The 25,725-nt window shown below is 45.3% G+C and overlaps 1 protein-coding gene across 1 annotated transcript in view; it reads right to left on the reverse strand.

The window, feature by feature from the left end:
• FBN1 (fibrillin 1) overlaps positions 1–25,725 on the reverse strand; it is a 780,541-nt gene that overhangs the window by 359,273 nt on the left and 395,543 nt on the right. Inside the window, exon 14 of the mRNA XM_069222499.1 lies at positions 22,450–22,572. Within this exon, the coding sequence (XP_069078600.1) occupies positions 22,450–22,572 (123 nt within the window). The remainder of the gene's footprint in view (positions 1–22,449; positions 22,573–25,725) is intronic.

Raw genomic sequence — 25,725 nt, forward strand, 5'->3', positions numbered from 1 at the left:
GTGCCGGTGGTCGGAGCGTTGCACTTTCACCACAGCCATAATTTGGCTGTCAGACCGCCGCTTACTGCCACCGTGAGTTTGGTGGTCGTAGGACCACCAGACTTGTAATGAGACCCTCAATATCTGCTGAATAAGTTAGTATGCCTAAGGCACTGAATACATAATACCTCTAAGTCTGCACTGTTGTACACCACACATAATACAAAACTAATATCTACAACCACATAGCAGATGTTTGTCTTTTTACTATACCTAATACACAAATTTAAATTAAATATATATTTTATTTTATAACTGCACTACTGTGCAAGAGCTTGTTTAGTCCAGGACGGTTAGAAAAATATTGTGCTGTGCCTTGAGTGGGGTTGTCATTCTCAGCAAGCTTTTGAAAACTGAAACTTAGCCTGCATATTTCCATATACAGGCTTTGGACCTGAAGGATATTTTGAGGAAACAGCTGATTGCAGAGGCCTTCTAACTTGTTGCCCCCATTTTCCACTTCTTGCTGGTGTTTTCCTGACTCTGATCATGCCCTGGGTACTGCTAGCCAGTCCAAGGGCCTGTGCTCTGTGTAAAATGAGTGTGCAAATTAGACTAATTATAATTGGCTATGTCAACTTACCTATAAATGTCTCTAGTATATGGTAGAGCATGTAGGTTTAGGAACCCCAGCATAGGTGCACTCCTGAGGTGCCCAGTGTCATTATAAAGGCAGGCCTGTCCTGCTGGCTGCTTGTAAATTAAAGTTATATGCAAATTCGACTTTGGAATTAAAAGTACTTCCAAACACTTAAACTACCTTATTTTTACATATGCCCCCCCCCCCAAAGAGTGCCGTATGTGCCCCTAGGGTTGGGTGCAGTGTAACTATAAGCAGGGACCTTATAAAAACAGTTTTATAAGCCCTAGTGAGGTAAAATAGCCACATTTGTTTTTCCCTCACTGTAGTGAAAGGCCTCCATAGGCTAAAATTGGAAGACTTTATTTTAATTAACAAAGTCCCCTTAAGTGTCAGATACAACGAGTTTGGTATCAAATTAATTGTTTTAAAAATCCTACAAGTTACAGTTGTTGGATTTAATATAACTAATTCAGGTAAAGAGTTTTAAACTCTACTTGAAAAGTTGCCAACTTCAGCTCTGTAGTGCCCTTCTCTGATTGGCCAGCCTGTGGCACCCTGGCCAGGCTGCGTTGATGAGGTATGAAGTGGCCTGGGCTGAACACAAAGGATGTGCCTGGGGGAGGAGAACTACCTCAGCAATTGGGAAGCTGGAAGAGGGGAGGGCTGCCAAACTGGTCTTAAAAGGCAGCGAAGGACATTTGGAGCAACCCAGCACCTACCTCACATCCTGCAACCCCAGACAACTAGGTGCCCTCTTGATTAGATTAGAAGAGGGCAGGACAGGGGTGTGGACTTTGCCTGTCTTCTACTGCTGTGACCTTTTTTTAACAACTTTGAGCTCTAGTTGCTTCAATGGACTTGAAAACATTAATTCTTAAAAAATTCATATCTCTGTACTCCTTATCTGATTTGAATCATTCTGGTGTCATTTTAAAGATAAAAATATAATCTATTTTTATAAATTGGTGTTGGAGTTTTATTGTGTTTTATGTTTTACTTATTTACTGTTCTGTGATTTTGAATACTTTACCCCCTTGTCTCCTAAATTAAGCCTTGTCGCTCGTTGCCAAGCTACCACGGGTTGAGCTCAGTTTATTTATTGAGGCCTAACTGGACCTAAGTGGAGGTTGGTGGCCTGTTGCTGGGTGTAGGTACTTATCTGTCCTTACCAGTAATCTACTTTCCAACAGATATGGCATAATCATACAAAATGGTAGCTGCTTACAAACATAGGGTTTTGTTTGTTGAAATTGTGTTTGTAAAAATGCATTTATTAAGAGATGAGAAATTGGCAGTTACTTCAACTGAATTTATGTCTTTACCAACAAATTAGACTACAAACTATCCAAGATTCTATTTCCATCTACACTTCACAGAGTTAGTCAAACATTAACAGGGATATTGTTCCATTTCCTTTCTCATTCAGTGCAGACAATTTGTTGCCATAAGTCTCTCTATCATACTAGGGGTTCCACTTTTGATCGCTCAGGAGTACCAAAAGATAACCTTGTAAGAGGGACTGTGGGTTTAGGAAATTTCAAGTATTCTGCAAAATCTTTACTAGATAAGTAATTTACTCTAAAAACAATTGCTGTTTCAAAAAATGATATGAGCATATCTATACGCAATACATTTGTGTCAGTAAAAAGGAGAATTCAAAATAAAATAGAATAAAATACATAATAGGTTTCAGGTTATAGGAGAAGGAAGTGCACCAGTGGCATAGTAATTACATGGCACACGTGGGCTATAATGTATATTTACCTCCACCTTCACACATATATGAATAAAGAGTACACATTTTGATTGTGACATGCAAAAGCTAAGGTAAACATATCTCTTCACAGCAAAAAGTGTCTAAGAGCTGTTTGTCACTCTGCAGGCCAGGTATATTTTCGATGACCAGGCCTAATTGTGAATACAAATACATTTTCTCAACTCAGCTTGGGAAAATAGAAGAAAAATGCTAAGTTATTTTCCACATTTTGCCCAAAGTCTAAAGGTGAATGCAGATTTTTAATAATGGTTGTGGGAAAGTAACTTTTAAAAGGTGTATTTTGCGCAGCCTCTCAGCCAAATTAAATTTAAATTCAAGCAGTGTGTGTGTGGTTGCCTCTACATCAGTTCCTGTAATTAGCACCCCAGATTAGGCATGAGCAGCCAGCCTCCTGGAGGACAATGCAGTTCCTTATTGGAGCAGAAATGATGAAGTGGTGCAAACAATGCTGACTTAGCAGAGATCATTTAAATGATTGGGTATACAAACATATGATTAATGTAAAGGACTACCAGCACAACTCTTCCCTGCAAGGGAAATGTATTAAACTGTGTATCCTTTTTTAGACACTAATCTATGCCCACACCAAGAGGGAAAACTGGTTCCAATATCAAAAGAGCAGGTGTATCCTCATTTTCTTATGGATATGCTTGAAAAAGACAACCAAGTTCTGGCAAGAAGAAAAATGTTTGGGGATTTTTTGAAAATGGGACTCAGGGAAGGCTTTCTTTATCTATGCATCAATTACACGGTCCAATTTAGGAAATAGTTGAAAACTCAGCTCTTTGAAGAATACTGGATCATGATGCAGTATCTGTGCATAAGCCAGACGCCTCTTGATGCAGTAAAAGTCCGTGCACCAGCTACCTCTCCTATCAGATATTGACTGTTTCTTTGATGGTGTGCAGTGATCCACTGCCTTTCAACTATATTTGTAATATATAAATTTTACATATATACTTATACATATATATTACCTAGTGGCGATTGCCACTAGGTAGCTATAGTTAGGACTATTTTTTCCATAGACAGAGCATTTTTAGTTTGCCAATACCTTTGATACCACTTGACGAATCTTCACGAAATTTTCAAAACTTATACTTTGGTCAGTTCAGCTGCTGTCTTGAAAGTTTCGGTGTGATCCATGAAGTGGGGGCTGAAATAAATGGAGAGTCCCAAAACACTTTTTCTCCATTCTTTGTCCATGGGGATTTTCAGTTCTTTAGACAAGCCTACAGCCTGAACCACTGAACCGAATTACACCAAATGTAGCACAAAGCTAGATTATGTTCCGCACGTCACACTGTGTTTGGTTTGGTGTAAATCTTTTCAGTAGTTTTGGAGTAATTTAGGGTGAAAAAATATAGATATCTATTACAGCAGATTCCGCAAATTTTTGCTGATCAATCCACTGATTCACACGTCACAGGGAGAAATTGATTGGCTGGCTGCAAACTCAAGGAATGTTGTGGCTGCCATTTTATTTCATTGGGAAACAGTCCCAAGGACTGAAATCATGGCTCAATGATATAATATATGAAGTAATTAGCTGTTTATGGCAAAGGCGCAAGTTATAGTTCCCTTAGGGCATGAGTTATAGTTACTTGAAAGAAGTCTAACTATAACTGCAGAATTTCTATGGTTTTGTATGAGTAAGTTCAGAACCTAACTATAACTTCCCTGTGACCTTTGTTTTTTTCAGAGAATATATAAATACATATATATGTGTATATATATATATATGTATATATATATATATATACACACACACACATTCAAGGTTTACAATCTAGGGAGGGGGAAGTGCTGCAAAAGGAGTGAATTTCCGTGGGAAAGTGCCAGGATTGGGTACAGGGAATTTGCTACTCGTGGGCTATTGCACAATTTGAACATGGTACCTCACCATCTCTGCAGAACATTTGTGGACTGGGAAGAGCATTTGAATGAAGAATAAAAATTTTCCTGAATACTAGGAAAGCAGACTGAAGGACTCCTGCGTGACATAGGTGGACTAGATCTGCTCTCTATGAGTCATCTGTTTGGTCTCCTGTGGCTTTTACAGGGACATTAAAAGCAGAAGAGCACTTCCTGCTCTGAATAAGATCCAGTTGGCTAGACGTGAGTGGACGTCAATGGACACTGGGAAGGCCCTGCCTTGAAAGAAATCAAGGACCAGATGTACAAAGATCATTTGTAGTAGCAAATAACCCAAATCGTAGAATCGAGACGTTTGCAACTGCAAAAGAGCATTTTTAAATGTACGTAAATGAAAAGGTGATTCAGTAAATTATTACCAAATCACAATTTGCATAGGGAGTCTTTTTCAAATACCAGATAACAGTCATATGTATTAATGTTTTGCAACCAAATTGTAGTTGCAAAACAGTAATACTTTACTACCAATGCAAAATTGGTGGCAATACATTTGCACATGGGAAGGGATCCCAATGGGATGGAGCCCTTCCCGTTTGAGAATGTTAAACAAAGTTTTTTTTTAATAGCAGGCAGTTGTCCCACAAACCACTGCCTACTGCAAAAAAATGAAAGGTAAAGGTTTAATTTTCTTTTTTGAAATGCAACCCATTTTCCTTCAAGGAAAACAGAGTGCATTTCAAAAAACAAAAACGCTTTATTAAAAAGGAATCACAGACATGGTCGTCTACTGACCCAAGGAAGTCACCACCCCTGTGACAGTGGGGTTTCCTAATGGGTCGCAATTATCAAACTACCTCATTATTATTCATATGGTAGGTCAATTTGCGACACACTAGAAATTGCTATAGACATGGGGCTGTAGGACGACCAAGAATGACTTTCCCAATACTAAGAAATGATGGGGATTTAAGATCTTCTTTAGAGTTTGGCAGACAAGATACTCTGTCAAAAACTGCTGAATAGTCCATCCACCATATTACAGGGGCCATAGGCTATAATGCACTTGTAAAATGGCAGAGAGGACATCCGCTATGTTTATGACAGAGTATCCTGTTGGTCAGACTCCAAATAAGGCCGTTAGACATTTTTTTCAATTTTCAACTTTGGAGGGCCAAGACAGGTTGCTGAGGCTGCCCCTCAGTGGGCAAGATTTCCAGATATGTCTTGCTCTGATTTTTTTGCTGCAAAAAAAGCTTTAACTGGACCTTCCAATGAAGGCATCGACCGTCATGAAGTCCAGCCCACCTACAGTGTTCAGCATTGCTCCATGGGAGGATTCTGACATTGAAAAGAGGCAATGGGGGTTATTACAACTTTGGAGGAGGTGTTAATCCGTCCCAAAAGTGACGGTAAAGTGGCGGATATACCACCAGCCGTATTACGAGTCCATTATATCCTATGGAACTCGTAATACGGCTAGTGGTATATCCGTCACTTTACCGTCAATTTTGGGATGGATTAACACCTCCTCCAAAGTTGTAATAACCCCATTATCTCCAATCGTAAAAATTGGGTTCAGGACAAACCGGGCCCAAACTAACTCCTGCTCTTTCAGGGTTGGCTTAATATCGCACATAGATCCCTGTCTACAGTGACAATAGATTTTCATTAGTGCCATCCCTTGGTGCTTTTTGCCTTACAAATTATATCTCTAATTTCGCTTTTCCAGTTTTAATCACTTTTGTGTATTTTTGCTAATTCAATTTACCTCGATTTCTCTAAATTGGTTTGGGAATTTTATTGTGTTGTGATCATATCTTTAATGCTGTTTGGTGCTGCTCAAATGTAGCACACATTTCTCAGGGAGATTTGTCTGAAGTTGTTAAAAATGTTGCCATAAGAAAAACTTCGGCAATGTACATTTTGGGGGCCTATAGGTGGCCCTGTTTTGGAGATCCTCTAATTCTGCAGCAGCACAGAAACTGTAATGATTCACAGTTGTGAAGAAACGCCCTAGTGGAAGGAACACCGCCTTTCCGGTTTCACAGCTCGAACATCATGGTAAAGGGAGATCACGCTTTCAGAAATTTCACTTAGAGATATGCCACTTTTATACTGCAAGCTATTGTAGCCCTTAAATACATCTCCTGACTGGAAAGGATGTCACTGGTAGATTTAATGTTCAATTCCTAAATCTACCATTGCCTTCGGGTAATCAAGCTCAGATAATTGGTGTCAAGCTGCTAAAGGAATCAATCAGGTACTTATTAATCTATAATTCTTGGTTTTCTGGCAAAAGAATGGGTGCCACACTCTGCATTTGTGGCGAAGTTGCTACTCTTCCTAGGTAAGAATAAAGACAATTCATCTGGAGTTTAAAGACCGGAGGATTCTTGCCTCCTGCTGATCTTGACTTCTTTTATTATGAGAAAATAAGTGTGGGCCACCATAATGTCAAAGCGACCTCACTCGCTAATTAATCTGCTGGAGTTCTTGCTTACAGAGCTCAACAGGACACGGAAATATAAACCATTTAGATTAATCAAATGTGCCATTCAGAAAACATAATATCTCTGACATAATTTTAAAACATCTGAATTAGAGTTAACGTTGTAGTGTGACTATGATGGTGCACCATCCTGTCCTAGCTTAGTTCTGCTAGACCTTTAATAACTGATTTAGTTACAATTAGGCTTCGGCGAAATGCTAATTATGCTGGATTAATTGGAGTAATTTTGGTAATTTCAAGTGACTCTTTTGACGCAAAATAACTGAAAATTATGCTATTATTCCAGATTGCATAATTCTGAGTAATTTGGCGAAAAATCCTAACGAAGTTGAACAGGAACACATAATTTAAGGAGCGTAAGCAGCTGCTGCTGTTTGTATTTTGTTGTATTTAGCTCTGTTTTTTTCCTAGCGCAAAATGCCTCCTCGGATTCATTTGGGATGCGAGAATGCAGTTTGCGCTTCATTTTCACATAATTACACTACAGCAAATAGCATGAGTTATGCCCACCACTAGTTGCAATGTGGTGGTGCTGTGCACTGCAGTTGCCTACAGACACACACTTTATTCACATGACCTGTCAACCTTTTTCATGTTGTTTTCATAGCTTTAACGGTGCTCTACATTTCACGTGGGTGAGCAATTGCTAAAAAGCATGGATGATTTTATCCTAAGTGATTCTGGACATTCACGTATCCCTAGAGTTCAGCTGAATCGCATTCACTTTGGTGTTGATGAAAGCACGCCGCCTTTACATAATCATAAGGTCGATTCATCCCTGATACAATCCTCAGGGTTTGCTCAAGCCCTCGCAGCTACTGAGCCATTTAAACATTGAGCAAAATTGCTACTAGTCCCAGAAGGAATCTGTGAAGTCTTTGTTCACACAAGGGCTTAGAAGCCCACCAAGACAGCCCCTTGTTTTTTCTAACTGATGAATAGCAAGACTACACAAAACACAACAAGGCCTTATCTCGCCACACAGGTAAATGAGTATTGTGAACACAATTATTTGAAAAGATTCAACCTCTTTCTCATAATGTTAAAATATCTTACCTATGGATAGTAGCTTGGTTGTCAATTCCACTATGTCTATTGAAAGAATGCTGCCATTAGACTAGTCATTGGCACAGATCATGTTTGACTTTTCTTCTGCACAGAACTTAATCTCCCTTCATTCTGGGTTCCCAGGTTTGCTAATGCTGACCACTAGACACAAGAGGCTTCATTATTACCAGGGGATGGAAAGCCCATACAAAAGGGCCCATAAATTAGTTTCACATCAGAAAATAGCAACATATCACATAACCAGAAAGGGAGAATTGTCTATTTTCAAATGAAGTAAAATAGGATCATGTTTGGAGATCGTGGCCGACCCACCGACACAAAAGAAATACCCATAAGTTAAGTGTCAGCCCCCTTAGCACAAAATCAACGGATGGAATAGACTGAATCAGTTTGTGCCACAGATAATCACATTATGTGCAGTCCACACCACACCAGGCAATAAACTTCTTCCAGTATAGATTGACTTTTTTCAAGGGAATTGGGCTACAAGGATAACATTGACTACTGTGATCAGCAGATCACACACATTTTACTGCTGTTGCTAAATCTCCACGAGTTGAGATGTAGATCATGGAGACCTATTGGGGCAGAGAATCATCAGTTGCTGAGATAGGAGATCCTCCTTAAGTGGTAGTTGGATCAAAGGGCACATGCTCATGCTCAAGCTTTCTTTGTACCTTACTATCCTGGATGAGTCTAGGGATATTAAGATGACTTGGGCCCGGGAGGAGCCAAGATGGCGACCGGGAAGGACGCTTGATTAAGCGCTCCTCTCGGGCTCGCCACGTAAATATTTGCGGGGCGCTCCTGGGGCGCCGCTGTCGCAGCCCTATGGCGGGATCCGCTGCTGGGACCGCTCTTCCCTCGCTGACGGCTCCGGGCGCGATCGAGCGGCCGGGCAGAGGGGCTGCCGCGGAGCGGATCGGAGCCGGGAGCTGCGGCCGCCATTTTGCCGGCTGTGTCGGGCTGGATGCGGCCTTAAGGACTGGAAGAGAGGTGGGTGCGCGGAAGCAGGAGCGGCCCACCTCGCGAGGGCGATAAGCCCATATTTTGCTTCAATTCCTCCGCCCTGGGAGCCCCCCCCCCTCCTTGTCCGCCTATCGGCCGCAACCAGGCGTGGGGGAGCTCCAAGGAGCAGCGGCGGTTTAACGGCGAGGACTGCAGAGACCCTGGGTGGATGTCCCCGCCGCGGCTGGAGACGAGCAGAGAGACGCGCCTCCCCCTCCGCAAAAGGCCCTGTGGGACCACAACTACAGGCCAGGGGCGAATTTGTTTCACGAGCGGGTCGGGACCCGCTCCCTGAACTCCCCAGCTGCTACGCGTGGTCACGGGCCCTGTCGGGCGGCTGTGAGCTCGGCCACAGCAGACGCGCCCTCTCCTGGAGGCCGCTGGCGCGTCTCCCCTTGGGGTGGGGTTCAGCGCCAGGTTTGGAGGTCCTGACGGCGAGACGGACGTACGGCATCTGCGGGGACCGCTGCGAAGGGAACTGGGAGTCACTGCCTTCGCCTTGCATCGACTACCCCCTCCTGCCCGCGAGGGGGGATGAAGGACGGGAGACGAATCCTGTCGTGGGCCACTGGGGGTGCCTCCCTATCTCATAGCTGATGGCGTGGAGTGCCCGTCCCGGGAATCGTCTCTGGACCTGCAGCTGGATAGCAAAGCCACAACAGACGTGGTTTGTGCAGGGTCGACCAGGATCAAGCTAAGCCATATCCTCTGTTAAATGGCGCCGACCTGCACCACAGGGTGGAACAATGCCTAAAGAACCGTGCGAGCCCGTAACACACTAAGTGAACACACCTGGGAAAACCACTCCTCTACTTCACACCGAAAGAGGACCTAGAGCCTGGAGCTGGCTGCTGACCGGGGGCACGGGGCACGCACGTGGACCCAGCGACGGGAGGTACTAGACCACCTGAATAAGATCTCATTAGGAGAACCACCAGCAGGGCCAAAACCTCATAAACTGGAATCTGCACTGACGTGGCCCCGTGGGGACATGTACGCCCTCCTCGCTTGCAGGGCCCAGAGAAAGTAGATGAGCGCGTGATTCTAGGTGGAATCAGGCCGCAACAGATAAGTCAAAATGGCCGGAAGACTCAAATCAGCTAAAAACCAGGATCGAAACACGCTAGGTCAGGCACCCGGAGATCAACAGCATACGCCCTCTCTGCAGTCGTTGGAGTCCACGCTCATGTCACATTCCTCGCAATTCGAGAAAATACTACAAGCAATCATGGACACTAAAACCTCACTGGAGACCAGGATAGACACGGTATCGCAAGACCTGAACATCCTCAGAGTAGACCATGGCAAACTATCTGATAAAGTGAAGACAACGGAGGCGGTGCTAAGTGAACTGGCCCCCACGGTAGCGGATAACCAAAAACAAATTCTCCGTCTAGATGCAGAAGTAAAGTCACTGCTGAGAAGAGCAGAGGAGGCGGAGGGCAGATCCCGTCGCAACAACATACGTTTTCTTGGTTTTCCTGAAAAATCACTGGATCAAAGCTCAGAGCTCCTGCTGGAACACTGGCTAATTAAAGAGGTCCTGAATGGAACCCCATCCAAATTCTTCTCAGTGGAAAGAGCATATAGAATCCCCGGACGCCCCCCGGCACCGGGCCAACCTCCGAGACCGCTGATAGCCAGGTTTTTAAACTTCAGGGACCGGGATACGATACTCCAACAGTTCCGCAGCAAAGGCCCATACAGGTATGAGGACTCGACTGTTTACGCTTATCCAGACTTCACTCAGGAAGTGCAAAGGCAACGCAACTAGTTCACCCAAGTAAAACAACGCCTCCGGGAGTATGACATAAAATACGCATTAATGTTCCCCGCTAAATTACATGTAACAACAGATGAGCGCATTCATGTGTTCACCTCACCGGAAGATGCCTGGACGTGGATGCATGCCAAAGGCATCGCCCAACCCCGCGAGGCAGCTGGTACTGACGAGAACTGGTCAACGACGAAACCTAGGAAACGATCCAAAAGGCATGCCAGAGGTCAACCCACGGTGGAACAGGCTGCAGAGGAGAGAGCCATGGCCATTAAAGAAACCCCCTTACTAACTCAGAATTCCTTTGAGACGCTCAGGACCCAGCCAGTGGAAGGCTCGGAATCTGACTCGGTCAGCTCGGACTCTACATTAACGGAGGCATTGAGGGGCCCGGAGCTCACCCCCAGGTCCGCAGACACACTCTGAACAAACACTACTGAATTATCCCCCCAAGGGGGATCAACCGCCACGGCCGGAGTACAGAACTGAACTTTGCGACTTCCTCCTGAAGTGGGTGGTCACATCACCTGAACTTATGTATCCTTGCACGTTTGCTCCTGGAGATAACTCCTTTATTCATATTGTGCGCGGCGGGCGGCGGGGGGCAGGGGGGCGGATGGCTGTGCCCTGGGAGTGCCCCAAGCCAATTGCGGACCGTGTCTGCAGAAGGATGCGAGCCCCTAAAATGAGCCGCATCCGGATAGTATTATTGCTCCCCCGCTGTTATCCATACGGATACACCTTAGCATGCACCTAAAATGGGTGCGTAGCCTGTTGCAAGTTCACAGTTGGGGTTGGGATCCAGTTGGGGAGGGAAAGAGGGTAACTATTAGTTTGTGCACTACCGGTCTGCTCACAACACTGGATAAGCGCCCGGAGGTGAGGGGCCCGCACGCGGGGGCGACGGGGCGGAGGAGACCCAATGGGCCTTCCCGGAATCCGGGGAGCAAGACATGCACTCACAAATTGAATATGGCCCAATCCACAACCCATAGCACATACAAATATGACATAGTCACTTGGAACATCAGGGGACTGGGGACTCCGGGAAAAAGGTCCAGGGTGCACGCACGACTCAAACGCCATGGCACACATATTGCAATACTACAAGAGACTCACCTGCGGGACCCAGACCTGCAGGATCTACGCAGTAAATGGGGAGGTCAGATTGTGGGCACATCCTATTCATCCTTTGCGAGGGGGGTACTCATATGGATAGCAGGGAATGTCCCTTTTATCCAAACATCACACAAGATAGATCACGAGGGCAGGTATGTGGTAGTGGAGGGTAAGCTGGACGGCAAACAATTGTCAATTATAGGGGTATACGCTCCCAATAGCGCACTGCCTGAGTTCCTGAGCACACTCACTCCTGCGTTATTAACGAACCCCGAAACACCCGCCATATGGGGAGGTGACTTCAATTGCACGCCACATCCAGCATTGGACAGGTCAAATCCCCCCACATATTCAACAGTCATCAGACACCTCAGCCGCCCATTATCGATATGGGCTAGTAACATGAGCCTTCATGACATATGGCGCATGAAACACCCACGACACAGGGAATATTCATTTTATTCAGCACCACATAAGGTACACACCAGGATAGACTTGATGTGGGGCACCCAGGAGATCTGCACAGGGACCAGTAGAATAGAATACCTAGCCAAGACACTATCAGATCACTCACCGCTTAAAATAGTTTTGGACTGGGGCAGGAAGCGCCAGGCTATCCCAACGTGGAGGCTACAAGCGGAAGCCTTACACGACCCTGCGTTTACAGACTCACTGAGAACAGCGCTGAAACAGTATTGGGAATTAAACACTGGCACCACAAAACTAAGAGCAATGGAGTGGGACGCACACAAAGTGGTGATCCGTGGACATTGTATTTCCACTACATGGGGGGTGAGGCGCACACTCCATGCAGAGGTTAGCAAGCTGGAGCAGAAACTAAGAGCACTAGAAAACGCAGTTGCCCGCAATGAAATGCCATACACGGCCCTGAAGGAAACGCGCGCGGAACATGCAAATGCTGATGCTACATTACACCTTCACGATCACAAACACCACGTGGCTAGGCTACAGTCGGAAGGCGACAGATCTGGTAGGCTGCTCGCATGGCTGCTGCGGGAGGACCAGCGGTGCCCTCCGATCGGGGCGATAGGATCAGGCGCAGGCGCAATACCTACCACGCAGGTAAAAATAAATGATGCGTTTAGGGAATATTATACACAATTATACACCAAAAGCACATCATGTACCATCCAACAACTTGAGTCCTTTCTAGCAGATTCTCCCCTGCCCCAACTAATGCATGTCGACAGAGAGACACTGGAAGCCCCCATCACATTAGGGGAACTCAATAAGGCTCTTGAACAACTACCTAGGAATAAAGCCCCAGGGACAGATGGCCTGCCGTCAGAATACTACTCCACTTTCGCGTCACACCTTAACACACATCTCCTAAAAACGTTTGAAGAAGCAGGGACCAATGGTATCCTGCCTCCCTCAATGAGAGAGGCAATGATAGTGGTCCTTCCAAAGCAGGGGCGTGACCCCACTGACGTCAGGTCTTACAGACCTCTCTCACTGTTGAACCTAGACTGCAAGATACTTGGCAAAATCCTGGCTAACAGACTAGCTCCCTACATGCATATCCTGGTACACGATGACCAGAATGGATTCATCCCGAAACGTAACACCTTCCTAAATATTCGGAGGCTGCTCAGTGTGATGGGTGACACCCCCCCCGACCGCACTCGAGGAGGTGGTGATATCGCTCGACATAGAAAAAGCGTTTGATACATTAGAATGGGACTTCCTGATTGCCACTATGCAGTTACTGGGTATCGGTCCAAAATTCACAAACTGGGTACGCATTCTGTACACTGCCCCACAGGCTAGGGTGAAGACGGGAGGAGTAATATCAGAAAGCTTTCCGATTAACAGGGGAACAAGACAGGGCTGCCCCCTCTCCCCCCTCCTATTTGCCTTAGCGATGGAACCACTAGCTGCACGCGTCCGGGCCAAAAAAGAAGAATGGGGGGTGTCAAGGAACGGCACTCTCCACTCCATATCATTATACGCAGATGATGCCCTGATATACATACGCAGAGTGGAGGAGTCGCTGCCCCCAGTGATGTCGCTGCTGTCTGAGTTCGGAAGGGTATCTGGTCTAATAGTTAATTGGGGGAAATCCTGCATATTCCCACTAACCAGCTGGCCTCCTGCGAGGCAAGAAAGTGCCCCACCAGGCCACCTAAAATGGTGCTTCGACACATTTAAATACCTAGGAATCAACATATACCACAGGGCGGAAGATCTAAGGGATGGAAATCTGGGGAAAGCGGTGTCCTCTGTTAAGAGTTCAATACGCTTCTGGAATAAATTACCACTCTCACCACTGGGTAAAGTAGCTATAGCAAACATGCTGATATTACCTAGACTGCTGTACTATTTCGCGGCCCTACCAATCATTATCCCCAAAAGCTTTTTCGTCGGCTTGAACTCCATCCTGCCACAACTGGTGTGGGGAGAGGGTAGAAGGCGGGTTGCACTTACCACGCTGCATCATCCGGTAGCAATGGGTGGACTGGGCGCCCCAAACTTTGAGCTCTATTCTGCGGCCACACAGCTGCAGTGGATCTTAAATTGGCTCCATAGACCTAGCTCGGCAGAAACTATATGGTTGCAATCCCGACTCCAGGGCGCTCCCATACTAGTTTGGTTGTTGGATAAGCAGACTAAAAGCACATGCACAAACCCGCTGATGATAGTGGCACACACATACTGGAAGAAGTATATCCAAAAGGGAGTTAAAAAACTACCCTACTCACCACTCCTCCCGCTGGATAGGCTCCCCGGGTGGGTGGAAGCCGGCTCATATTCACCTACAACTTGGTTAGACGCGGGTATAGGTACAGTAGGAGACTGTTTCGAGGGTGGGAAATTAATAACCTTCGAAGCTATACACGCCCTTACAGAGATCAATCCGGGGCAATTCTTGGCATATCACGCGATATGCCATGCAATCAGGAAAACGTGGGCATCTGGCGACGTAGAGCCTGATATCTCAGTCACCCTGCATCACATGCTGAACTGGGACCCCCAAGGAAAAGCAGTCTCAAACCTTTATAAACTTCTGAACAGACCCCCGGAAGATAACCTGCAGAAAGCTAGGGAGAGGTGGAACACCGTATTGCCCATTCCGATCTCAGGGTCAGATTGGCCAAAAGCTCTGTGCCACACACGTGAGGTCTCAAGAAACCCCAGATTCCGATATACACAGTTCAATTACCTACATCAGACATACCTGGCGCCGGCCAGGATTAAACGCATGTTCCCCGGGTTGGACCCAGCCTGTCCCAGATGTAAAACACCAGCAGCACAGTTCTATCACATGGTCTGGGAGTGCCCGCGGCTACGGGGGGAATGGGCAGGGGTGGTCACAGCCTTAGCGGAAATCACGGGGCTCAACCTGGACACGAATCCCAAATCCTGTCTACTCGGATTAAGGACAAGGACGAAAAGAAATAAACACTTGCACAGGTTTGTAGATCTAGCGTATGCAATGTACAAAAGATTGATAGCAACGAACTGGAAGGCTCGCAACGCGCCTGACTTAAAAGTCTGGCTTGCTCTTACGCTACGTTGGGCTCGAGCTGATCTGGTCGAAGATGTCCCTTGCCACCTTGGGGTGGAGATGCCATTCATGATCGACCAGTCAAAATGAGCTGAGCTCATCCACTCTGGCATTGAAAGACCCTTTCAGTTGGTTGGCTACCAGAAAGATGTTCTGTTGGTCCAGCGATTTCCATTAGGGTAGGGAATCCTAGCACAGGACCCAGGAACCTGCTCCATGCTGCTTGTTATAGTACCACATAGAGGTCATGAAGACCTGCACCAGCCTCACACTGATGGGTGGCAGGAAGGCTTTCATGACCAGGCAGATCACAAATATGCTGCAGGTTACGTTGGCATTTGCCGGCCACTCCATTAGATGCTGAGCCATCTCCTGTGACGGAGTCTGCACAACAACCCTACTGCTCAGACTACCGAAATCCAACGCTCCACTGCAAGGCCTGCATATGCCATTCAGCATTCAGGACAAGAAGGATACACCTGGCTCGGAGTCCAAGAAGCCTCAGAGCTCTCCTCAACGATACCCAGGATTGAGGATTAAACACTGGGATCATATCCCGAATTTCCCAGACTTACTCAAAGGGCCTTGAGTACCACTGTGTCCAGGACAGCCCCAATCAAGTGAATCCTCTGCCTATGGCACAGATGGGATTTCGGCTTGTTGATGGAAAATCCCATAAATGTCAGGAGTCCATCTGTTCTCAGCAGATGGTCTGTGATTGACTTTGGTGAGCTCATATTCATCAGACAGTCTTTGAGGTATGGGAACACATATATCCAGAACCTCTGAAGGTAGGCAGTGACCACCACTATCACTTAAGGAACACACAAGACATTGACATGAGGTCAAAGAGAAGCACAGTGAATTGGAAGTGTTCTGTCCACATTGTGAACCACAGGGAATGCTTTTGGCACTAAAGGATGGGTATATATGAAAATAAATGTCCTGTAAGTCCACAGTGTGGGAAAACAGGGCTGATTGCAGAGGCCCCCTAACTTTTTGACCCCATATTTCACTTTTTGCTGGTGTTTTCCTGACTCTGATGGTGCCCTGGGTAATGCTAACCAGTCCCAGGGCGTGTGCTCTGTGTAACACAAGAATGCAAATTAGGCTAATTATAATTGGCTATATCAACCTATTATAAGTCCACAGTATATGGTAGGGTATGTAGGTTTAGGGCCCCATCATAAGAGGTGCACTGCTGAGGTGCCAAGTGTTATTTTAAAGGCAGGCCAGCCTTGATGGCTGCTTTTAAACTAAAGTTATATGCAAATTCAACTTTGGAATTAAAAGTACTTCCAAAGTTGTAAACTACCTTATTTTTACATATAAGTCACCCCTAAGGTGTGCCCTACGTGCCCCTAGGGTTGGGTGCCTTGTAACTATAAGCAGGGACCTTATAAAAAAATGTTATAAGCCCTGATGAGATAAAAATAACCAAGTTTGTTTTTCACTCACTGTTGTAAATGGCCTCTATAGGCTAAAATGGGGAGACTTTATTTTAATTAACAAAGTCCCCTTAAGTCTCAGATACCTTGAGTTTGGTGTCAAACTAATTGTTATAATAAATCCCACAACTTACAATTGTTGAATTTAATATAACTAGTTTAGGTAAAGAGTTTTAAAACTCTACCTGAAAGTTGCCAACTTCAGCTCTGTAGTGCCCTTCTCTGATAGACCAGCTTCTGGCTGCCTGGCCAGGCTGCCTTGTTGAGGTGTGAAGTGGCCTGGGCTAAATACAAAGGATGTGCCTGGGGAAGGACATCTGCCTCAGCAGTTGGGGAAGCTGGAAGGGCTGCCAAACTTGTCTTCAAAGGCAAGGAAGGACATTTTGAGCAGTCCAGCACCTCCCTCACATCCTGCAACCCCAGACAATTAGGTGCCCTCTTGATTAGATTAGGAGAGGGCAGTGCGGATTTTAGGATTTTTTGCCACACCAGTGGGTGGGCTCAGCCAGATCTAACCTCCAAAAATCACTTTCAGCCATCCTGGATTTTTTAGGAATTTTGCTCCCTGAGATACCCAGTCTGTTTTTCATCCAGGAGCAAGGATAAATATGGCAGAGCTGCACCCACCCCTCAGATCCCTACAAGGAACAAAACAAAGAAGAAGAAGGACTGCCCTGCTGGACCCCTGACTTGCACCTGGACACTGCACTCTGAAGGACTGCACCAGCTGCACACTTGGGCTTCACCACTAAAAGGACATTGCCTGTCTTCTACTGCTTCACATGTTTGTTACAGGTGAAAAATAGCTAACGTTTTAGGAGATGTTAGGAGTAACGCCATAAGTTAAAGAGGTGCATTGTGGGAGTTGTAGTCCCAGACGCCAAGAGGCAAACCAGATCCTCTGAACCCTTGGCTGGTGCCATAGACCACTTACCTGAATCAAGAACACTTCTGAAAGTAAGTGTCATGGTGTTACTTCGTGGGTGGCCTGAGCTCTGGACTTTGTCCCTTTCCAGTGAGACCTTTTTTAAGCCTTTGAGCGCTGGTTGCTTCTATGTGCTAGAAAACATTAATTCTTTAAAAACTCATATCTCCGGTTCCCCTTATCCAATTGCAATCATTTTGGTGTCATTTTGAAGATAAAAATATAATCTATTTCTTTTAATTGGTGTTGGATTTTATTGCATTTTGTGTTTTATTTACTTACTGTTTTGTGATTTTTAAATGCTTTACACACTTGTCTCCTAAGTTAAGCTTTGTAGCTCGTTGCCAAGCTACCAAGGGTTGAGCTGGGCTTCATTTATTGAGACCTAACTGGACCTAAGTGGAGGTTAATGGCCGATTGCTAAGTGTAGGTACTTACCTGCCCTTACCGATAATCCACTTTCCAACACATGGACACTATACAATCCTCACTCCAGAGAAAAATAATCTGGGATAGAGGAAGCCTATCCACAGAAACGTATTCAGTGGATGGTGGTACAATGTACGCCTGAGACCTCTGTCCTTCTATGGTATGAAGAAGTAGCATGAATAGCAACTATCCTCTCTCCAAAATCAGCATACGTTCAATGGCACTCTTAGCCAGCAGAAAGTAGACTTAGGCCCTCATTCTGACCTTGGCGGGCGGCGGAGGCCGCCCGCCAAAGTCCCGCCGTCAGGTTACCGTTCCGCGGTCGAAAGACCGCGGCGGTAATTCTGACTTTCCCGCTGGGCTGGCGGGAAGAGGCTTCCACGATGAAGCCGGCTCGGAATCGAGCCGGCGGAGTGGAAGCTGTGCGACGGGTGCAGTTGCACCCGTCGCGTATTTCACTGTCTGCGCAGCAGACAGTGAAATACATTTAGGGGCCCTCTTACGGGGGCCCCTGCAATGCCCATGCCAGTGGCATGGGCACTGCAGGGGCTCCCAGGGGCCCCACGACCCCCCCTACCGCCATCCGGATCCCGGCGGTCGGACCGCCGGGATCTGGATGGCGGTAGGGGGGGTCGGAATCCCCTCGGCGGCGCAGCAAGCTGCGCCGCCTTGGAGGATTCAATGGGGCGGCGGTACACTGGCGGGAGCCCGCCAGTGTTGCCGGTCCGACCGCGGCTTTACCGCCGCGGTCGGAATCCCCATTGGAGCACCGCCGGCCTGTCGGCGGTGCTCCCGCGGTCCTCCGCCCTGGCGGTCTTTGACCGCCAGGGTCAGAATGAGGGCCTTAATGCCAAAAGATTGTGGAATGGTGTTCTGACAGTCATTCTGGTGGGGTGGGAGGAATAGAGTAGCGAGGAAATGAAGGGGATCGTGGAGCCCGTTTGAATTATGTTTAAGATCAATCTCTCCAATGTGATGGTTCTCCAGCCATAGAGGTAATGTCATGCTGTGCCTCCGACCAACTGAACGTGGCCCTATCAGGGCAATTTAAAGCAGCTTGGTAGCCACTGTAGCAGCAGATGACGTGGTAAAGGAGAGCTGTGTCTGCTGGAATGAGCAGCCTAGTCCACCACCATGATCTCTGCGCCCAGAAAGACAGGTCCTGCTGCTGCACACATTACAAAGGTTGTCATTGTCTGTAGGCTAGTCCCTGGAATATTTCCTATACTTCTGGTACTGTTGATTTAAATGTTGGCAGTAGACACAATTCTTGAAGATTGTGCCACGGCTTGATTATCCTTAAATCACCTAAGCACAAAATCAGACTTCTCCCTCAAACAATCTAGAGCCATTAAAGGGCATGTCCATTAGAGTCACCAGGACTTCCCCTGAAATTCTGGTTGATTGCATCCAGGTACCCCTTCTAAGCATTACACTTGGTGTCAATAACCCTGTTCTCACAGTTTGTGGTCTCCGAACCAGCAGATAAAAGATACTTCACTGTATTCTGGCCTTCTTGTATCATTTGAGGAAGAGTGGCTCTAAGGTCTTTCGGGCTGGCTGGCAAGATTTAATTGGCCATGTCCCACAAAGCATGGATTTACCTGCCCAGAAGGCACACCTTGTTCGAGGATCTTAAAGCCAAACTGGCCAAAGAGAACAATGTCTTTCTAAAGGTGTCAATATGTTTTGACTCTTTACCCAGAGGACCATTTGGAAAGGCATCAGGGGTAACTTTATTATCAACGCATACACCACCATGCTTTGAAGTGTGGGGTGCCTTGTTAGAAAATCTGTATCACTGGGCACTGGTTTATGATAACTGCCAACAGGTCATGAGACCGGAGAGCCTGAGACCATCTTGGACCAGGTGGCCATTTAGGTGTCTCTAAGAGCCATGTTGAAGGGCAATAACAGCCCAGAAGAAGCTGGACCTGCTCAAATGATCTCAGTTAACACGTTTGCCCTGGGTTCAACAATAGCCAACTATAAACAAAGCACTTCTATTGCCCTTCGTACAAACTCTGAGAAAGAGGCACTATCTTCTGTTGGCGTACAAGTTCATAAGTCTAGCACAGTCCCTAGTTATGTATGTAGCCTAGTGGCACCTTGAACATCCAAGTATAGCCCATCATCACTATAGTGAGGGTGGAGTAGATAGGCCACCTCTTTGTCATCATCAATGGCATGAGGAACATTTTGCATTCCGTGATCCATGTCAGTGCTAGTTCCAAATAAGATCTCCAGCTTTTGATAGTACTGGCATTGTGGATAAAAGACTGGTTGAAAACTGACTGGTTGTGCGTTTGTGATCTCATGGCATGACACAGGTCTGGAATGAGCCGACTGTGGCTCTGGGTCGTACACCAAATATCAGGATCCGGTCCTGGGCTGGTGGTGGTTGCATTGGCATGCATGGGGCTGGCATGAACCCTGGACTCAGACTGGAAGCATGACCTGCCACTGGAATAGGTTTGGGCATTGTTCCCATGAGGTTAGTTGGCCCCGAGATAGAGCCCACCATCGGAAGTCCAATGAAACCGATTGAGGCTCTGTGGGCCTCTAAGCGAGCCACAGCAAGTTGCAAGCCCCTGAAAGAGCATGGACTCCTTTAAGGAAACAACTTGCTGTGGGACTGGTGATGACCCAGGCACTTTGGGGCACATTGGACACAATGGCAGAACCAGATCAGAGTCAGGTGCGGGGTAGATTGATGCCGCAGTAACTGCTTGCTTGATTTTGAGTGGCAGCAAGCAGTTAAATCTTGAATGGCATTTGTGACCAGAACTCAAGAACCAAAAGCACAGGTTGTGTGGGTCAGTGACCGGCATATGCTTCCAAGAAAAAGCATCACCTGAATCCTGCCATTTTTGTGGGAGGCATCCACGCTGACACACTGTTCCGTAAAGTTTTGAAAGTCTTCAGAAAAAGCTGTGAGTGGATCTCTGGCTCCGCATCGTAGGGTGTGGAAAGAAAGGAACTGACATTAGGTCATTGGGATAGTGCATTTATGCAGGTCTGCTTGCTGATTTTTGGGTTGTCACAAAGTTATTGCAAAACCACAAAAAGGTAACCTATTGGTGGGCAGGAGCTTTGATGAGAACATTCTTCAGATCCAGTCTGGCATCTTGGAATATTGTTAAGGTGAGGAATCTGAAACTAGAAGTATCCATCAGAAACGCCCCTTTTATCATTTGATTGATATTTCTTTGCTTCGCAGTGAGAAACAGTATGCTTGTCAAATTCCTTCGAGAGGCATACATACAGGGTGTGTGCGTGCACACTGATTTTAGTTGAGGGTCTATAAGCAGAATCTCAATCGGAAAATTAAAGCCTAACCATTAAGAAAGAAAAGCTTTTCCTAAAGTATATGGCTAGCGGCGGTTTAAAGTTTACCTTCTATGTGCCTAAGTGCAGCTTTGTGGAGGGTTTATTTTAAATTATGCTTTTTGGTTTAGTCGCCCTACTGAAAAAAATGCGACTCCTGCATGGATACAGAAAAACACACCCTTGTACTATATTTCCTTTATTTAAGGCTGCCATCGGCACCAAGTCACAAACCTGATCAAATAATCTTTATATGTGGAGTTAGAATCCAAAAATGTCACATTATAAAACAATGAAAAACCAAAGTAATTTGGCATCTAGTTTGTTCGTTGCTTTGTTGGCGGGGTTGCGGGTTACTAAAACACATTTCCAAAATGCATCATATGAACAAAAATGCAGCTTTCTTTAACATCTAACATAACGTCTGTAATTACAACCCTGCGTTGAGAACTGGATTTGTTCTACAAAACTCTACAATGGTCTGAATAATAAAGAGATGGATGATGGATAATGATTGGTTAATGTTCAAATGTAGAGATAAATACAAAAGAAGCATACTGACGTGGAACGGCAGATAAAGCGTTGGAAATATGAACAATACATACAGCGAGAATGATATACAGATCGAAGCAGGATGGATGTGTTGGTGATCAGGCAGATGGATGGATGAGTTTGTGGTCGGTTGTATGGATAGAAGCATAGATCTAAGTGAGTGTGTGGGTAGTCGAAGTATGGCGAGAGTGACTGATGGATGTGTGGACGATCAGGATGATGGATGGGCGGATGGATGGAGAGATAGAAATACAAGTACAACAATAGCTGGTGAATCAGGCTGTAGGTAGGTAGAGATACATAGACCGGCAAACCCATCCGTCATAGACGGCGATATCTTGTTCAAGCAAGCATTCCGAGTTGCAACAAAAATTGTGAAAAGGAAGATAACACGTTGACTGCACTGGTATTGTGTTTGTTATTTAAACTGGGGCTATTGCTCGTTCTGTAAGCGCCGCCTTGCTTCAAGATGCGCAATACATACCCGTGCAGTAACGCCCGTTCGGTGCCAGCTGGAATCCAGGCTTACAGATGCACTTGAAGCTGCCGTCCTCGTTGATGCACATCCCGTTCAGGCACATGTTTCTTATGCTGCACTCATCCATGTCTGAAATATAGAGCCGGCACTTTATGTCTGCATACATCGTCTCTCATTTACTAACAGTAATACAAAACACGATAATAAATAAAAGCATGACTGAGAATACAGCAATGAGGGATAAGATAAAGCGTTAAGAAATAAAATAGATGGCAGGTCAAAGAATGACAGGCGATAACTAGGTAACTGGAGCAGGAGAATCCAAACTGGTAAAGGAAGGTGAACTGCTAACAATGGAAGACACGCACTGGGAAAGCCAAAGGGCCTGGCCTTCCCTCGGGCAGCGTATATAAGCACAGGCACACTGAAATGCTGTGTTAAATGCATGGACACTGCTTATCACATTAACGCCTGTCCTACTGGCATTAACAACGCTGGCCAAAGATTTTCAAACACGAACTGCTTTCTTATAGAATGCACATGGGAAATAAATACTGGAATGTGACAGAGTTCATGCATTCTAATTAAAGGTGGACTAATAAACCAAATTGCCAATGGTATGAGGTAAGAGAAATAAGCAATAGTATAAGGTGAGGGAATATCATTCCTCTGGGTGTAGCCGGAACCACGCTTTATATATTGTAAACAATTGATATTTGTACATTATAAAGAATTGATAACAGTACTTCTTGACAGCTGTACTGTCGAACCAGCCCTAAAAATCATGGAGGACGTGCAGTTAGAAGAAAATGTAAACAGAGATGATGATCCAGATGATGATGGAAGAGGGTTGCATGGACGTTCACAAAAGGGGATATTAACCCCTGGTCTTTTTTTTAACTCAAGGACAAACAAGTGAAATCGGTATCTTCAAGGACTTGAAGGTAGTAAGCATGCTCATTGAGACAAGCGATGTAAATATGTCATAGGTATGCTACTAGACAGAGGTTTCATCCAAAGATAGGACTGAGCAGAAACAGCAAAGCCAGATCTAAAACTGGTGAGGTTTTCAACTTCTAAGAGGTTGCCCCAGTCGCAAACTACTGAAAGGTGACGAACCTTAAAGGAGGTAGTAACTGATTCACAAATGGTATCTATTCTCTTTTGGGAATTGTGTTGTTTGCAACTTCGATGATAGCTGTAGGTGCTTCTCCTGATGTTTTCCTAAATTGAAAACTTTTATATTTTTTAAAGCAGCAGCAGTTCCTCTAAGGAACTGTTGGACCTGGCCCTTTTTGCAGGGTTATCCCCAGTGGTTAATTTGTAAATAAAAACATGCCAGCGCCCAAAGCTCTCCTTTGAAACACATGGCTGCTACATTTAAATGTGTAAACACAGAATACTGAGGCAGTGTAATCCTAAATCTATCTCTGGCCTCTTTAATCCATTTACAGCCACTCACTGCCCCTTCAACACACTCTTGCAGCTTTCTGCTTTCTCCCTTTTTGATGTTTTTCTATCTTTCTTTGCTCTGTCTTTCCCATATGTGTCTTTTGATCACAGCAATTGCCTATAGCAGAAAAATAAGTGCTGGCCCTCAACAATAAGTGCTGGTGTCCCCCACTGGCAACCTCCAGCTCAAATTAGGCAATGGTTATCCCCGAAATTGTTCCTTGTTCCTCCTATCTTTTCGGAATTGTTTTTGTTGGCTTTAGGACTCTGGGCACTTTACTAATGCTAACCAGTGCCAAAGTGCATATGCTATCGCTCTAAAATATATTGGTGATTGGTTTCTCCATGATTGGCTTATTTGATTTACTAGAAAGTCCTTAGAAGAGTGCACCAGAGGTGCCCAGGGCCTGTAAATCAAATACTACCAGTGGGCCTGCAGCACTGATTGTGCCACCCACATGAGTAGCCCTGAGAACATCTCAGACCTACTACTACAGTGTCTGTGTGTGCAGTTGTAAACTGCCATATCGTCCTGGCAAAAGCACTCACTTGCCAGGCCCAAACCTTCCCTTTTACTACATGTAAGATGTCACCCTTAAAGTAGGCCCAGTGGGGAGGTTTCCCAAGGACGACATCACAACATCGGTGGAGAGCTCTGAAGGTGAGGGATAATGATCTGCTGGGGCATGGCCTGCTCTCTGTTTTTTTATAGTTGTATGGAAAATGCAGATCCCAGGAATGTTTTGAATGTTATGATGGTTAGCGATCTGGAAAGTGCTAATGACCAGATGATACCCCAGAATATGTAATTGTTTTTCTCAGTGGACAGGCTGCCGTTGCTTGATGTCTTAAAGAATTGTGTTGGCCCCTGAACAGTAACTGCTAATGATAATATAAGTGATGCTGTTACGTGCACTGCATGTATATGTTTTTTACTATTTAAAACTAATAAAAACAGTAAAAAAAAAAAAGAATGAAGGGACAAAAGATATGTACCCATGAAGGCTGAAGAAAAAAGGAGAGACACATACAGAGCGTAAGAAGAGTTCAACTCTCAATTGGAAAAACTACAGTCTTTCACATTACATGGTTTTTCCACCAGGGTGTCCACTGGTAGTGCTCCTAAGTGTAACTTGGTAATCAGTTACTTGAATATATGTGACCTCATTGTAGTTCTTAGTGTCTAAATAGAAATAACATATTTAATGTAAGAGGGAGATGAAAGCACTGATGTTTAGTCATACAAAGTCTTATCGAAGGACCATATGGGTGAGTTCAACTTGGATCAATAGAGATTATGCTACAATAACTGCTTCTTTTCAACTTAAGGAACTGTCATATTATATTGACCTTTACAGTCAAATAAGAAGTTAAAGATGTTATTACAACAGCAAAAATAGTTTGGGGTTATAATGTGTTGATAGTAGGTCTGATTAGTATTAGTAAATACATACATAATTCTCCATTGCAGTTACTCCTTCCCACCTCAACCTATGACCACTCACTGTCTGAGCTGCTGTTGACTTTGGGTTGACTGGGTGTGTCTGTGTAGAGTGGCACTGCCCTTTCTTTTATTTTGAAGTCACAACAACGCCTATGTTCTTACTGAAGATTTTCTTTTATTGTTCCACAGGGAGAGATCTTTCTCCTCAAAAGAACACGCTTGGCTCCTATCACGCTGTCTAGGGCAGTAAGCATGTTTTGTCTAACTATGTTAATTGGCCATCTTCAACTCCTATCCTGACTGGATAGCTCAAAGTGAGGAAAGCAAAGGGAGTGTTTTTCTGCTTGGGTTGTATTAGAGCTGGTTCTCTCACTCTGGCCACGTCA

This window comes from Pleurodeles waltl, chromosome 3_1, assembly GCF_031143425.1.
Source record: "Pleurodeles waltl isolate 20211129_DDA chromosome 3_1, aPleWal1.hap1.20221129, whole genome shotgun sequence".
Lineage (NCBI taxonomy): Eukaryota > Metazoa > Chordata > Amphibia > Caudata > Salamandridae > Pleurodeles > Pleurodeles waltl.